We start from the raw sequence: 17,058 nt of genomic DNA, 5'->3' as shown, positions 1-17,058 counted from the left end.
AACAGTAGTGGCGTCCTCAGCCTGATGTCACATTCTGTCCTCTATCTGAACCTTGAAAACCAAGGCACCTTCCTACCTGCGCAGAGCTGACCTCAGAATGTCCAAACTGTCCCCTCCTCCCAATCCCGGACCCAGCTCTGGGCAGCGCCTGCCGCTCAGGCCTGAGGAGTGTCTGGTGGCTCATGACTGTAATCAGCGCTGTGGGAGGTCAACGTGGGAGGATGGCTTCAGGCTAGGAGTTCCAGACCAGGCTGGTTAACGTAGTCAGACCCAGTATCTTAAAAAACAAAACAAAACAAAAAACTTAACTGTGTTTTTGTTTTGAGACAGAGTCTGACTCTGTCGCCCAGGCTAGAGTGCAGTGGCCTAATCTCGGCCCTCCGCCTCTCTGGTTCAAGCAATTCTCCTGCCTCAGCCTCCCAACTAGCTAGGATTACAGGCGTTCGCCACCACGCCCAGCTAATTTTTGTATTTTTAGTGAGACGGGGTTTCACTACGTTGGCCAGGCTGGTCGTGAACTCCTGGCCCCAGGCGATTGGCCCACCTCGGCCTCCCAAAGTGCTGAGATTACAGGCGTGAGCCACCGAGCCAGACCAAGTTTTGTTTTTGTTTTTATTTTAATTAGCCAGGCACGGTGGCCCCAGCTAACTTGCAAGGCTGGGGCGGGAGTATCGCTTGAGCTCAGAAGTTAGGTTTGCGTCACTCCGCTCCAACCTGGGCGGCAGGACCAAACCCACTCTCAAAAACGTTTCAAAAATTAGAAGTAAACATTCATTACAAAGGACACTGCCCAGGCTCAGCCTTCGCCTCGACGGGGCTCAACAGGAGCGCTTCCTCCTCCTCCCGGGCCCTCCCGGGTCCCCTTAGTTCCCCCGTCCTCCAACCCCTCGCCCCCAACCCCGTTGACCTTTAACCTCCTCCGGGGCGCTCAGGTGAAGGAGACTGCAGGGCGCCGGGGCTCACCCCATTCCCACCGCCGGGCTTCCGGGCGCCTCCCGGCCCTGCCCTGAGCCCGCGCCTCCCGCAACGGTCACCGGTACCTCTGCTCCTCGAAGCCCCTGCGTCGGTTGTCGGAGAAGTCGCCGCGGAAGCTCCAGAGGCCGTCCAGCTCCTGGCGCTCTTGCGACGGGCTCTCCCGGGGGTACAGCATCCCGCCCGGCAGCGCCAGCGCGCAGCCACACAACAGCGGCCCGAGAGCCTCCCGGGCCACAGCCGCCCGCCAGTCCATGCTTCCTGCTCCCCCTCTCGGCCGCGGTGTGCGGGGATAAGCGCGGCGCTGGAGGAGTCATGCGGGAGGGTCGAGTGACGCGCATGAGGTCGTCCGCGCCATCTTTGTTGAGGGCGAGTGCCAAAGCTGGAGAGGCGGGGCGGCGCCAGGCGCTGCCCAGTGGGGCCTGTGACTGGAACCCCCGCTAGGCCTTTGGGGAAGCGTGACTCCCCCACCCTCAGCGCCAGCCAAGAAGGGCGTCGTCTGCTCCCCATCCCAGCAGAGGGTGGATGATCCAGGGCGGCAGACCAGGACAGAACCCCTGAGATTGATGGGATCCCCATTTCTTCAAGGGGCACCTCCACTTGCTTTCCCCAGCGGGCCCCATCGGAGCCTCTTCCTTGACTGTTGGATGCAGCCTCTTGCAGGGATGCACCTCCTTGGGAGGCGGCCATAGCCTTGACCATGGGCCTCTGGGACCCCGACCCTAAGGGGCCAGAGGCTCCCTCTTGGCGTTGAAGACACATGAAGACACAGAGAGAGAGGCCAAGTTCAGTGGCTCAAGCCTGTAATCCCAGCACTTTGGGACGCTGAGGTGGGTGGATCACTTGAGGCCAGGAGTTCGAGACCAGCCTGGCCAACATGGCGAAACCCCCGTCTCTACTAAAAATACAAAAAAAAAAAAAGGACCCGGACATGGTATCAGACGCCTTTAATCCCAGCTACTCGGGAGACTGAGGCTGGAGAATCGCTTGAATCTGGGAGGCAAAGGTTGCAATGAGCCAAGGTCACACCAATGCCCTCTAGCCTGGGCAACAGAGCAAGACTATCTCAAAAAAAAATTTTTTTTTCAGGGAAAGGGTGCCCTGCGGGACCCCACTTTACTGCAGTAGGGAAGGCACCGTGTGGAAGGGTAGAGGAAGAGATCTGGAGACAGTAAAAAAGACATAGGTTTATCAAGGGGACGTTCACACAGGTGCAATGGCTGTGGCTGGACATGAGAACCACCACATTTGTAAAAAGCATGCGGCTTCCATAGATTTTCACCTAGCATCCTCGACCTGTTACCAGTGGAAGGTATCCAAGTTCCCGGTGGTGAATCCATACACATCTGTAACAATCTCAATTCTTGCCTCCTCAGAAGAAAGAATTTCACTGCACTCCAGCCTGGGTGACAGAGCGAGACCCTATCTTAAATAAATAAATAAATGCATGTGTGTATGTATGTAAAGTGAAATTAAACCAGGCTGGGCATGGCAGCTCAGGTCTGTAATCCCAGCACTTTGGGAGGTCGAAGCAGGAGGATGAGCCCAGGAGTTCAAGACCAGCCTAGACAACACAGTGAGACCCAGTCTCTACAAAAAGTCTAAATATTAGCCAGGTGTGGTGGCGCATGCCTGTGGTTCCAGCTACTTGGGGGGCTGAGGAGGGAGGATCATTTGAGCCCAGGAGGTTGAGCAGTGAGCTGTGATTACGCCACTGCACTCCAGCCTGGGCAACAGAGTGAGGCTGTCTCAAAAAAAAATTTTTTTTAATTAAACGAAATAAATTTATTTAGTTATTTTACTTAATTAAACTAAATACATTTATTAAGTTATCCTAGTCATATATCAAGACCTCAATAGCCACATGTAGCTAGTGGCTACCATTGCAGACAGTGCAGATATGGGGCATTTCCATCACTGCAAGGGTTCTTTTTTGAAACAAGGTCTCACTCTGTCCCCCAGGTGGGCGTACAGTGGTACAATCAAGGAGGACTGCAGCTTTGACCTACTGGACTCAAACAATCCTCCCACCTCAGCCTCCCAAGTAGCTGGGACTACAGGCAAACACAACCATAACCAACTAATTTCACTTTTTTATTTTTCTTATTTTTTTGAGATGGAGTCTCGCCCTGTCACCCAGGTTCGAGTGCAATGGCATGATCTTGGCTCACTGCAAGCTCCGCCTCCCCACTTCAAGCAATTCTCCTGCTTCAGCTTCCTAAGAAGCTAGGATTACAGGCACATGCCACCACATCCAGCTAATTTTTGTATTTTCTTAGTAGAGATGAGGTTTCACCATGTTTCACCTAATTTTTTTTTTTTTTTTTTTTTTTTTTTTAGTAGAGATGAAGTTTCACCATGGTGGTCAGGCTGGACTTGGACTCTTGACTTGTGACCCACCCACCTCGGCCTCCCAAAGTGCTGGGATTACAGGCGTCAGCCACCATGCCCAGCCGTCACAGAGAATCTTGAGGCAGCTTTCACGAGGCAGCACTGTGGGCTGAAGAGGGTCTGGAAGAGTCCTTCCTAGGAGGAGGGCAGAGATGACTGCATAGGACCACCCCAAACTTCAGCAAAGCGGTGCTGAGACCTGAGCAGCAAAGGCTTCTGTGTCCAACTGGCTAGTTTCTAATGCCTCCTGAACACACTTCTTTCTAGTAAGAATGCTGGCCGGACATGGTGGCTCATGCTTCTAATCCCAGCACTTTGGGAGGCTGATGTGGGCAAATCACCTGAAGTCAGATGTTTGCGACCAGCCTGGCCAACATGGCAAAACCCTGTCTCTACTAAAAATGACAAAAATTAGCCAGGTGTAGTGGTGAGCGCCTGTAATCCCAGCTAATTGGGAGGCTGAGGCAGGAGAATTGCATGAACCCATGAGGTGGAGGTTGAAGTGAGCCGAGATTGGGCCATTGCACTCCAGCCTGGGCAACAGAGCAAGACTCTATCTCAAAAAAAAAAAAAAAAAGCTAGTGTCAGCCAGGCACAGTGGTTCATGCCTGTAATCCCAGCACTTTGGGAGGCCAGGGCAGGAGGATCGCTTGAGCTCAAGAGTTTGAGATCGGCCTGAGCAACATAGCGAGATCCCATCTCTACAAAAAAATTTAAAATTAGCCGGGTGCAGTTGTGCACACTTGGAGTCCCAACTACTTGGAAGGCTGAGGCAGAAGGATCGCTTCTGCCCAGGAATTCAAGGCTGCAGTGAGCTGTGATCGCACCACTGTACCCCAGCCAGGGCAACAGAGCAAGACCTTGCCTCTATAAAAAAAAAAAGGAAAAAAAGAAAAACTCAGATTCCAACCCTGGAGTTACTAAATCAGGATCTCAGAACGCAGAAATCTGGCATTTCATAAAAACTTCCCCTGGAGATTCTGATCAGCCAGGTTTGGGCCAGATGAACTCTAAGCTCCCGTAAACCTTTGACATTTTATGAGTCTATTAAATCGAGTGCAACAAATGCTGAGTCCAAACTGAGCAAATAAATCCCATCTCCCTCAGCCCAGCCTCCTTGGATTCAGAAAGCCACACTGCCTGGCAACTAAGCAGAGAGAGAGAATTGTCATTAACCCAAAGACCATCTCTGAAAACAGACTAGCTGCGGCCAGATGTGGTGGTGCATGCCTGTAAGCCCAGCATTTTGGGAGGCCGAGGCAGGAGGATCCCTTGAGCCCAGGAGTTCGAGACCAGTCTGGGCAACATGACAACACCCAGTCTGTATCTTTCTAAGTAAAAAAAACAAAATAAACTCAGACTGGCAGTGCATGGTTCTTTCTAGCTGTTCCCATGAGCAGGCTTCAGGACAAGCCCAGGCAAAGGCGGGGAGAAATGGGTGGGGACCCGCAGGCTCACCCCCTTGTCTGCTGCATAGGTGGAGCTGGTCACAAAGGTCACAGGGTGGGAGGGGTCTGAGGCTTTGGTGTGAGAGATCACTATCCTGTCCACAAAAGGCAGATGACACAGGCTCCATCAGTGCGGGAAAGGCTCAGACACCCTCTCATCCTCTCTGTCCCATCTCCCCCGCAAGAACACAACTGGGACCAGGCACGATGGCTCACACCAGCACTTTGGGAGGCTGAGGTGGGCAGATCACTGAGATCAGGAGTTCAAGAACAGCCTGTCCAACATGACGAAACCCCATCTCTACTAAAAATACAAAAATTAGCTGAGTATGGTAGCACACATCTGTAACTCTAGCTACTCCGGAGTCCAATGTACAAGAATCACTTGAACCTGGGAGGTAGAGGCTGCAGTAAGCCAAGACTGCACCACTGCACTCCAGCCTGGGCCACAGAGCAAGACCTTGTTTCAAAACAAACAAACAAACAAAAAAGCACAGAGCCTGTGAGCACTTTGGGAGGCAGAAGCGGGTGGATCATGAGGTCAAGAGTTCGAGACCAGCCTGGCCAACATACTGAAACCCCATCTCAACGAAAAATGAAGAAAAAAACTAGCCGGGCATGGTGGTGTGTGCCTGTAATCCCAGCTACTCAGGAGGATGAGGCAGGAGAATTGCTGGAACCCAGGAGACAGAGGTTGCAGTGAGCCAAGATCACACCACTGCTCTCCAGCCTGGGCGACAGAGCAAGACTCTGAATCGGGGAAAAAAAAAAATTAAAAGTTAGCCTGGCATGGCAGTGCACGTCTGTGGTCCCAGCTATTTGGGAGGCTGAGTGGGGAGGATCGCTTATGCCCAGGAGGTGGAGGTGGCAACGAGCTGTGATTGCACCACTGCACTCCAGCCTGGGTGACAGAGTGAGACCCGGACTCTGAAAAAAAAAAAAAAATGAAAGAAATGTTGTGAATAGAAATGACAATTGGTAGCAGGAATTGGGCGCTCTCAGACAATAAACATATCCTGGATTGGAGAGTCAGGGACAGGATCTTGGAAGAAATGACCTTTATGCGGAGTCCAGTTAACCAGGAGGGATGAAGGGAAGAAGCTCCCAACAGAGGGAACAGTCCGTGCTCAGAGTTCGTGACACCTGCCCAGGGCCTCCACAGTACAGATTATATTTGTTTTTTTTTAAGAGACGGAGTCTCACTCTGTAGCCCAGGCTGGAGTGCAGTGGTGTTATCTCAACTCACTGCAACCTCTGCCTCCCGCTTCGCCTGAGGCGATTCTCCTGCCTCAGCCCCTAAAGTGGCTGGGATTCCAGGCATCCATCACCACGCACGGCTAATTTTTGTATTTTTAGTAGAGACAGGGTTTCACCATCTGTTGACCAGGCTGGTGTCAAACTCCTGAGCTCAGGTGATCCACCCACCTCGGCCTCCCAAAGTGCTGGGATTACAGGTGTGAGCCACCGCACCCAGCCTAGACTGTTGTTAAAGCCAGTTTTCCTCTTCTCTTTCCTCAGTACTTTTCTTTTACACCCTCACCCGATCATTGCTCTGCCCATCCGAAGACTGTGGCTGGCACCGGACTGAACAGAACGCCCTAGCCTCAAGTTCCAAACCCACGCTCTCCAACAGCCAGGCTTTCATATGGGAAGTTTCAAAGCCTTGTGACACCCTGGCTCAATCTCTCCAGCCTGGGCGCCCCCTCCAATTCCTGCCCCGGAAAACAGACATCTCCTATGGCCACCTCCCAAACAAGCCTGTCTGGAAGCCTCAGGCACCTGCTCCTGGAAGGCCGTACTCTTCACCTTCCCAACAAAGGGCCTGTCCACCCAGTCCTGCTGAGCACACTCCTGTGCCCCCGAGCTCGGAATTGTCCTTTGCTCAGGCTGGGACAGTGAAACTCCTCACCCCTCTGGCTTCCAGCTCCAGCTGGGAGGAGCCAGGTGGGGCCTGTCTATGGGCGAGGCTTGCCTCATTGTACTTCTCCCAGTACCTGCACCCCAGCTGTGCCATGTGGAGACCCCCTTCCCACAGAGCCCCAGGTCCCTTCAAGACCCCTTGGCCAGAGCCTATGGCTTCCCGTCGCCCTTAGTTGGGGCACAGCTCTTTTTGGTGTGTGAGACACTGGCCTGCACTCTAGGTCTTCATCTCAGAGTCGAACCCAAGCTCTTCTCAAGGGCTGGTCTGACCAGGCATGAGTCCCCAACCCCTTTGAAATATTTTGGATGGGAAGGGGGAGCTTTCTTGGCTCCCCTACTCTGGGGCAGTGGTAGGGAAGAGTGGAGGGTCTCCTGGTGTGCCTGGACCCCACGGCAGTGAGCTGCCAGATCTCCCGGGGTGGCTGCTGCCTCTCAGGCCACTGTGCCCTGCTATGGCAGATGCTCCCTGAGATGCCAGCGACCAAAAGCTGGCCCTTCCTGGGTCCTCTGCACCTGCCCTCTCAGTCCCTGACATGGCTTCACCCACAGCCTCCTGCTGGCTTCTCAGGCCCCTGGCCAGGCAGCTTCAGGGGGTGACAGGGAACTTGCAAGTTCTCTTTTCAAACCCACCCAGTTGCTCTGCAAAATCCTTCCTGAGCCCTGAGGCCAACCAGCATGGGAGGGGGTGTGGCCCGTCCACCCTCAGTGCCCTTTCCTGTCTTGCAGGGTCCCACAGTATCATCAGCAAGGGTCTGATCTGCTCACTGGTGTGGAAGCTGCAGAGGAAGGAGCAGCTCCGGGAGCTCATCCTGGACCCGCTGGCCCCTGCCTGCAGGAGGATGCAGGAGAGGGTCTGGCACCTCCTCCCCATGAGGAAGGTGAGAACAGGAGAAGCACTGATGATGATTCTGACACCCAGCGGTCACTGAGAGCCTCCTGTGTGCCAGGCATTGTCTCCAAACCTCACATTTAGAAAACCCTCCAGGGAGGCAATGTCTGCATTCACAGGTGAGGACACGGAGGCGCAGTGTCTTGTCTCTCACCCCAGGCCACACAGGATCACAGTCTACATCCTGGCCTCAAAACTGGGGGAGCACAAAGACTCAGAGCTTGCTGTGGTTGGGGGGAGTGTTCCCACACTGGGCCCCTCATTGTGAGGATGTGCCGGTCACTGACCCCCAGAGTTCCTGCCTTGGCCATGGCCATGTCCCCTTGCTGGGGGGGCCCTCTTGCCTTCCCTAAGTCCTGGCTTCTCTTTCTTCTGAGAGTCTCATTAGAGGCCTGGGTGAGTATTTCTCCAAGTGTGGCCCCTGAACCAGACCCCGGGTGGTCTGTGGAAATGCGTGTTCCCAGGCCCTATCCCAGCCCATCCTTCTTAGGTTTGCACAGAAGTTCCTTTCCGTGGGACCTGGAGAGTGGCTTTCCAGGAGAGAGCTTTCTCTCTGAAACTGCGGCCTCCCCGGCCTCCCCGCATCCTCCTGTGTCCACTGTGACCGCCATCCTTGCCATCACTTTCTGTCATCCCCAAGTGGAGCTCCTGAGGACAAGGCTTTGCTCTGTTTGCTGCTCCAGACCCAAAGGTCGCAGTAGGAGAGCTTTGGCTCCAAGTTGAAAATCACCTGGCCCAAAAGAGCGCTGAGATGGGAAAGCCCAGCTCTTGCCTCAGCGTCTTGCTGTGGCAAGACCGCAGGGTGGGGACAGGGTGGCACCTCCCCTTGAGGGCTAGGTTGTGAGGGGGTGAAAAGAGGCCCACTCAGGCTGTTAGCAATGCCCTGTGTTGGTGGCCTGCTGGGAAGTACGTGGCCCTGGATGCACAAGCCATTAGCCTGCTCCTGGAGCTGCTGTACTCACCCATGGGCAGGGTGTGCCTGAAGGCCACCAAGGCCCTCACCATGCTGCCAGAGGCCCCCGAGGACTGCAAGGTCCTGCAGGCAGGCCCACGTGCACACCTTCCGTGTCCCTGAGGAGGACTCTTACAACAAGGCTTACGAGGGCAAGACCTTATGACAGGCGACCCAGATCGCCATCGATGTCATTGAGTGGAAGCCCTGAGCCCCTCATTGGGTCAGATCTGATCAGCCACCTCTGCACCTGAATCAATGCGCTCAGACTCTTTATTTCAAGTCGGAATGGCACTTTTTGTTCCTGGAGCACAGTTTTATCTCTTCTCACTCTCTTGCCAAAGGGGAAATGCCAGGCCTAGAAGCACCAGGTCCTGGGTGGTAAAGGCCAAACCCAGTGCTGGGGGTGGGTGGGAGGTGGCCTTGGAGTTTTACTGTCTGCCGGGGCCAAGAGTTCCCCTCAGAATGTAGAGAGCAGGATTGAGGCCTCCAGGGACAAAGCTGGGGGCAGGAACTTGGGCTGGGGGAAGGAAGGAACCCAGCTGCAGCAGGTTTCAGAAGCTCCAGTGATTGACCCATGGGGTGTGGCTGGGTGTGGCTCTGCTCAGCCAGGTCTGCCCCCTCACCACTCTGGGTGGCAGGAAAGAAGGCAAAAGGTGAAACCCGATGCAGGTTCTTTTGACTGTGGATGACTATGTCTTTTGACTGAGGATGACAGGGCTCCCCCAAGGATGAGAGCTCGGGAGAGGGAAAGGTTCTGGTTTTCTCCTTAAGATCTTCCCAGCAAATAGCTGCATTCTCCAGTCACCCAAGCACGCCCTCAGGCTGGCCTGAAGCCCAGCCACCTCAAAGGCACATTCCTGGTGCTGTCCAGGAGGGGAGCCTAGGAATCACACGAAAGTCTCCATCACTTCTTTACGCCAAGCCTGGGAAAACGCCTGACGGCAGAGCTTGAGCCTCCCTCAGATGTTCCTGCAGCACGCGGTGGCCTGCCCTTTGGGTCAGCTCCCTGGTCAGCTCCTGGGAGGGCTTCACCCTGGATGAAGGAGAGACAATCCCTTTTCAGTGAGAGCAGGCTCCCAGCTTTGTGCACTATGACATCATCCCACTAAACAGCCTCCACACCAGCATCTCCTGGGCTCCCGCCTCTGCAGTCCAGGCTGAGGAGAAATCAGAGATGCGGGAACTCAACAGCCAGGGACAGAGGTGCCTCTGTTACAAGGGGAGGGCCTCTGTTACAACACAGCCTATGTTGGGACCTAGAAGTCCTGAGCACCACACCCTTGCCTCCATTCTCCAAGGCCCGTTTACCACACCATTATCAGCTTCTGGGATGTAAGAAGCTGCTGCTGGGAGAGGTATGGGAGCCAGCCTGGAAGAGGCAACTGGTAGTTCAACTGTAGCCCAAAGGCACAAACTGCCACCCCAGACAGCCAAGGCTGGACAAGGGCAGTGGGACAGCCAGTGGCTATAAGCCCACAGTGTGGAGGGAGCCACCTGTGTTGAGACCCCAGCTCTACACTGACTGCTTATCTTGCCTGGGGCAAGTTGATTAACTGCTCAGTGCCTCAGTTTTCCTAGTTCTAAAATGGGGATAGTAATTGTCCCTATCATAAGTGGGTATGATTTTGGCAGTGCCAGGTGCATCATACTGAAAACAAGTGCCTCATATATTGTGGGTACCCAGGAAGCCAGCTGACAGCCCCTCAGAGGAAACTCATCAGCAGGCATCTGAGGGAGCCTGGATCCCTGCATCCTGCAGGTGCCTGGGGTCCTACGCCCAGGAGAAGCTGCTCCTTCACCCACAGCAGTCTACATAGCACCCCCCTGACCAGGGGTACACCTCTTTGTGCAGGTGTCAGGAGGGAGCCCTGGGCTTCTCTGGGCTCTGACCTTCCCTGGAAGGACTGTAGAGGGCCCAGAACTCTGCCTTCTCCCAGCCAGGCCCTTCCCTCCCTTTCCCAAACTCACAGCCTCCTCACCGCTCTCTGCCTCAGACTCAGGACTCATCTCACTATGTCCTTCACCCCTGTTTGCATCAGGGGCTGCAAGAAGCTCAGGTCACCTCCCCTTCATGGCCCTGAATACTCCTTTTTGACCCCATCTGCTGAAACCTTTTTTCCAAACCCTCTGGAGGCCCCAGGGCCTCAGCCACTCCCTGGAACATTCTTCCCTTTCTTGCTTGGACTGAAACCTAGCTCTCCAAGGACCTGCTTCCCCACCCTGGGCGTCCTCCTATGTGGGGCTGCTTTCCTCCCTCTCTGCCCCTCATGCCCTCACTGGAGTGGGACAGGTCCTTACAGACCATCTCCTGTGCCTGTTCTGAGGAGCCCTCTGGTTCTGAATCCCTGCACAGGTCTGTGGCCCTGGCCCTCTCCCCTCCCCACCACCACACCACCAGATTGCTCTTGTAGGGCACCACGTGGTCTCCATGTGAGGGAAACAGGACCGCTATGCTGCATGACCACCTCCCCCTCCAGGATGCTTTTCACATCTTCCACGATCCCCTCACTGGAGACCTTCCATGGCCCGGACTCATCTTAGGCTTCCCTGTTCTCTCCATGTGCTACTAGGGTGCCTGCCGATCAGATAATGAGCGGTGCTGTCACTAAACTGACTGCCCGCAGGGACTCGTGGTCTTTGGTGCATTCCAGGCTCCACCACAGACTCTGCATCCACAGACAACTGTGGTCCTGGCTGCTCTGTGTCATCAGGTTTCCGTTCCATTTTTACTTATTGCCTAAAGAACTTCATATAAAATTCTATTTAAAACCAGTTTAGGCCGGGTGCAGTGGCTCATCCCTGTAATCCCAGCACTTTGGGAGGCCGAGGTGGGCACATCACGAGGTCAGGAGATGGAGACCATCCTGGCTAACACGGTAAAACCTCGTCTCTACTAAAAATACAAAAAATTAGCCAGGTGTGGTGGCAGGCGCCTGTAGTCCCAGCTACTCAGGAGGCTGAGGCAAGAGAATGGCATGAACCCAGGAGGTGGAGTCTGCAGTGAGCAAACTCTAAGCTTTTAGCTGAGACTCACATTCCTCATGTATATAATGACTATAACAAAACTAATTCTCTCTCAAACTGATTGTGACACTTGAAGGAGGCAACATACAGAAATGCCCATATACTCAATTTATACGTTATGATTTTCATTCTTATAACTTAAGCACCTGCTTATTAACTACAGTCATATGTGGCAGAATGACATTTTGGTCAATGACAGACAACATGTATGACAGTTGTCCCATAAGATTATAACAAAGCTGAAAATTTCCCTTTGTCTAGTAAAGTCGTAACTGTTGGAATGTCGGCGCAGTGTGTTACTTACGTGTCTGTGGTGAGGCGGTGTAAACAAACCTAGTGCGCTGCATCATTAGAGTCAAACAACATTTCTTTTTGGTAAAGATTTTCAGTAATATTTTATACAAATGAAAGACTAACCAGCGATGGAATTTTTAGAAAGAGATAAACTAAGAGTCCATGAAGATTTGGAGAAATGGCTACTCATATATACTGTTAGAGTAGCATGAATTGGTGTCATCATTTTGGAAAAAGTTTGACATTATTTATGATAATGAAAGATATGCCCCCTTCTATCAGTCTACTCCACAGAAGTGCGTGCTGGTGCTATTCCAAAACCACTGACAAAAATACTCAAAGCACCATTACTTGAGATAGACACAATTATATTAAAAGTAACTCTGGCAAGGTACAGTGGCTCATGCTTATAATCTGAGGACTTTGGGAGGCTGAGGTGTGCAAATTGCCTGAGGTCACGAGTGCGTGACCAGCCTGACCAACATGGTGAAACCCTGTCTCTATCAAAAATACAAAAAAATTAGCCAAGCGTGGTGGTGGGCGCCTGTAGTCCCAGCTACTCGGGAGGCTGAGGCAGAAGAATGGCGCGAACCCGGGAGGCAGAGCTTGCAGTGAGCTGAGATCACACCACTGCACTCCAGCCTGGGCGAGACAGCGAGACTTTGTCTCAGGAAAAAAAAATAAAAAAAGAAAAAGTCTAGAACTTAAGTGATGAATATCAACTTAGAGAACAAAACCGAAGCCAAAGTTTTGAAGATAGGAAATAGTGTGATACTATCTTTTGTGGGAAGGAACTATTGGCTTCTCCAAAAATTAGAGAACTGGGGAGAGAGAAACCTCATCTCAGAATCTGTGACTGGGTTGGAACTGGAGGCTGGAAATATGCTCAAGGTCAAACATTCCTCCTCCCTTCAAAGGAGACTGGAGTTTTACCAGTGAGCCCAGCGTGAATATTCACTCCGCCATCCACCCCAGGAGATCCCTTTAAACCAGGAGCACACAGTGAGGATAGAAACATGAACATGCACTAACAAGCCCTGAAAGTTCAGAGGGTGACTCTTGATTTCCCCTTGGCACACAGCAGAAGAACTGTTTCTCTAGGTTCCAGGAAATGCCTGTGAGAGAGCTGTGTCCCCCAGAGTCCCTTCATCACAGATGACACCCAGTGCTCAGGCCAACACCCCTTGTGCACAATCCCTAGGAGTGCTGACTAATCCAAACCAAAGGTTCTGATGTTCCACAGGCAGAAAAGAGCAGGTGGACTGCAAAGAGAATCTCTCATGAACGCGGCAACCCCAAAGCCCATGGAGACAGTTCTTACCATGATGCCAAGAAACTCTGGAAACAACAAGCCAGACCTCACACATATTTCCATTTTCTTTCGGATTTCATACCCCCTCCTTCAGCCCCTCCTCACAAGCAGCAAGGATAACCTGGAGGCTCCTGGGAACCTTTTCCCATTGGGTTTTTCCTGGCACGTAGTTCCCTACCTGGATGAGTCTCCTCGTCACTTATATTCTCCAGCGTCAAGTCTTTAGAAAGAAAAACACCAGGATAAGTCATTAGAGAGAGTGACTCACCCGCTCCTCCTACTTTAGCTGAAACTGAATGATGGGCTTTTCTCCCACCCCACGCTGCTTCATACATGATCCCCTCATCTTTCTTCTGGGTTGACAAACCTCCCTACAGCTTCTCGGGCCAGAGTTCTATACTGGAAAAATCACTTTCAGGAGAACCCCAAGCCTCTTTCCCAGCAGGAACCCGGAATCAGGTTTCCATACACCGAAGCTAGCAAGTTTTTCCCTCAGGAAGTGAGTTATTTCATGGTACATACCATTTTCATTCCAAGCTGTTCCCTGCAATTATATAAAAGAAAACATCGTGAGAATCAGATTCTGCTGTGCGCTTCACATAGATCTGTTATTCTCTGGACAACGATAAAAAACCAGAAGGTGCTACAGTGATTGAACCATAGGTCAAAGTCCCCAAAGCCTAGCACAGAGGATACTTATAGAAAAACAATACCTTAATTCACAGAATTTACCTTTAATTTTATATTCAAATGCACAATGCTTAATCCAAGGAGGAAAAGTGGTATTGTGGAAAATGCCTCAGCATTCCAGGCATACTGGATGCTGTCATTGAAAAGCACCCTAGCAGACCATGTATCAGTTGGGAAGACACGCCTACTGAATTCCAGCCCCACAAAGAGAATAGTGTACAGTGTACAGAATGTGCATTGCCAGATTTTCATATCAAAATTAACTGAGAAGTCAAGCAATCAGGAAAGCAACATTGCTGTAAAAGACAAAAAAGGGGAGTCTTACCTGGACATCATTATTATCATTAGCATCTTCTTTCTCTTCTTCTTCATCTTTGCGTTGTGGTGAGCCTCTTAAAAACAGGCCATCCTCAGGACAAACTGGAAGGACACAGAGGAAAGATCAGTGCACTGGTGGTTGGTGACTGAGTCACTCAGGGAGCTTTGCTGGATGTGGTGTATGGAGGTGGTTGACAAGCATGAACTGACTTGATGCTGGGCTATTCCCGAGTGGGAGAGGGATGGCAGAGAAGGGGAGCAGGAAAGACACGAGACATGAGGGCGTCGGCCTCGTACTAGAGGCATCAGGCAGCAACACAAAACAGACAACTCCAAATGGGTCTAAAATGCATACTGAGGGTCAGTGGAAGAGTGCCTTTCTCCTGCTCAAATGTTTTCAAACTCTTCAAAACAAACAGCATTTTCTTAACGTATTCAAGACCACTTCAGTACACTAGGATCCAATTATGCTGGTACTACATTTAGCATCTGTTTTAAAGGATTTATTACTTGATTAAAAGCCAATGTTATGGTGAAATGGACTGAATTTTACCCAAATTACTCTATTCTATTAATCACACAGTCTTTTTCATAGAGATCATTTAAAACTTCAATGTTAAAGTGCTGCAATTAAAAATAGTCATGATTTCCTCTTTGTAAGTCTTCTTCTGGAACCACTTCTACACACCCTTTTGGACCCCTGTGATCAGGCGCTCCAGCAGCTCCTGTGTGACTCTCCCTGAGGAGATTCCCTAAAAATCAGGCTTCATTCAAACAGGCCAATCTCACACAGCCTGCTCTACCTACACCAGTGAAGCTGAGAGACATGACTCTGAACACTTTCTGCCATGAGGATAAGCTTTCAGGTTCAAATACATATTATCTACTGAAGTGAGGAAATGTATACCAGTAGAAATGAATGAATTCAGGAAAAAATGTTCATGAGTACGGGGGTGATTTTTGGTTAACTACCTTACGTAAAAATTATTTTTTTGGCTGAGCACTCTGGCTCACACCTGTAATTCCAGCACTTTGGGAGGCGGAGGTGGGCGGATGACCTGATGTCAAGAGTTCACGACCAGCCTGGCCAACATGGTGAAACCCTGTCTCTATCAAAAATACAAAAAAAATTAGCCAAGCGTGGTGGTGGGCGCCTGTAGTCCCAGCTACTCGGGAGGCTGAGGCAGAAGAATGGCGCGAACCCGGGAGGCAGAGCTTGCAGTGAGCTGAGATCACACCACTGCACTCCAGCCTGGGCGAGACAGCGAGACTTTGTCTCAGGAAAAAAAAATAAAAAAAGAAAAAGTCTAGAACTTAAGTGATGAATATCAACTTAGAGAACAAAACCGAAGCCAAAGTTTTGAAGATAGGAAATAGTGTGATACTATCTTTTGTGGGAAGGAACTATTGGCTTCTCCAAAAATTAGAGAACTGGGGAGAGAGAAACCTCATCTCAAAATCTGTGACTGGGTTGGAACTGGAGGCTGGAAATATGCTCAAGGTCAAACATTCCTCCTCCCTTCAAAGGAGACTGGAGTTTTACCAGTGAGCCCAGCGTGAATATTCACTCCGCCATCCACCCCAGGAGATCCCTTTAAACCAGGAGCACACAGTGAGGATAGAAACATGAACATGCACTAACAAGCCCTGAAAGTTCAGAGGGTGACTCTTGATTTCCCCTTGGCACACAGCAGAAGAACTGTTTCTCTAGGTTCCAGGAAATGCCTGTGAGAGAGCTGTGTCCCCCAGAGTCCCTTCATCACAGATGACACCCAGTGCTCAGGCCAACACCCCTTGTGCACAATCCCTAGGAGTGCTGACTAATCCAAACCAAAGGTTCTGATGTTCCACAGGCAGAAAAGAGCAGGTGGACTGCAAAGAGAATCTCTCATGAACGCGGCAACCCCAAAGCCCATGGAGACAGTTCTTACCATGATGCCAAGAAACTCTGGAAACAACAAGCCAGACCTCACACATATTTCCATTTTCTTTCGGATTTCATACCCCCTCCTTCAGCCCCTCCTCACAAGCAGCAAGGATAACCTGGAGGCTCCTGGGAACCTTTTCCCATTGGGTTTTTCCTGGCACGTAGTTCCCTACCTGGATGAGTCTCCTCGTCACTTATATTCTCCAGCGTCAAGTCTTTAGAAAGAAAAACACCAGGATAAGTCATTAGAGAGAGTGACTCACCCGCTCCTCCTACTTTAGCTGAAACTGAATGATGGGCTTTTCTCCCACCCCACGCTGCTTCATACATGATCCCCTCATCTTTCTTCTGGGTTGACAAACCTCCCTACAGCTTCTCGGGCCAGAATTCTATACTGGCAAAATCACTTTCATGAGAACCCCAAGCCTCTTTCCCAGCAGGAACACAGAATCAGGTTTCTATACACCGAAGCTAGCAAGTTTTTCCCTCAGGAAGTGAGTATTTCATGGTACATACCGTTTTCATTCCAAGCTGTTCCCTGAAATTATATAAAAGAAAACATCGTGAGAATCAGATTCTGCTGTGCGCTTCACACAGATCTGTTATTCTCTGGACAACGATAAAAAACCAGAAGGTGGTACAGCGATTGAACCATAGGTCAAAGTCCCCAAAGCCTAGCACAGAGGATAGCTATAGAAAAATAATACCTTAATTCACAGAATTTACCTTTAATTTTATATTCAAATGCACAATGCTTAATCCAAGGAGGAAAAGTGGTATTGTGGAAAATGCCTCAGCATTCCAGGCATACTGGATGCTGTCATTGAAAAGCACCCTAGCAGACCATGTATCAGTTGGGAAGACACGCCTACTGAATTCCAGCCCCACAAAGAGAATGGTGTACAGTGTACAGAATGT

At 51.1% G+C, this 17,058-nt stretch overlaps 1 protein-coding gene across 1 annotated transcript; it reads right to left on the bottom strand.

The window, feature by feature from the left end:
• Positions 1-107: 107 nt before the first annotated feature.
• Positions 108-16,681, bottom strand: LOC119627086 (uncharacterized). The gene is made up of 4 exons (XM_073007037.1): positions 16,657-16,681; positions 13,384-13,425; positions 1,041-9,608; positions 108-277 (listed from the first exon to the last, which is right to left on the bottom strand). The coding sequence occupies exons 3-4, from the start codon at positions 1,732-1,734 to the stop codon at positions 228-230; spliced, it is 744 nt and encodes a 247-aa protein (XP_072863138.1). The 5' UTR covers positions 1,735-9,608; positions 13,384-13,425; positions 16,657-16,681; the 3' UTR covers positions 108-227.
• Between the last annotated feature and the right edge of the window lie 377 nt (positions 16,682-17,058).

Source organism: Chlorocebus sabaeus, chromosome 19 (genome assembly GCF_047675955.1).
Source record: "Chlorocebus sabaeus isolate Y175 chromosome 19, mChlSab1.0.hap1, whole genome shotgun sequence".
In the NCBI taxonomy this organism is placed as follows: domain Eukaryota; kingdom Metazoa; phylum Chordata; class Mammalia; order Primates; family Cercopithecidae; genus Chlorocebus; species Chlorocebus sabaeus.
This window is presented reverse-complemented; position numbering and strand designations above follow the sequence as displayed.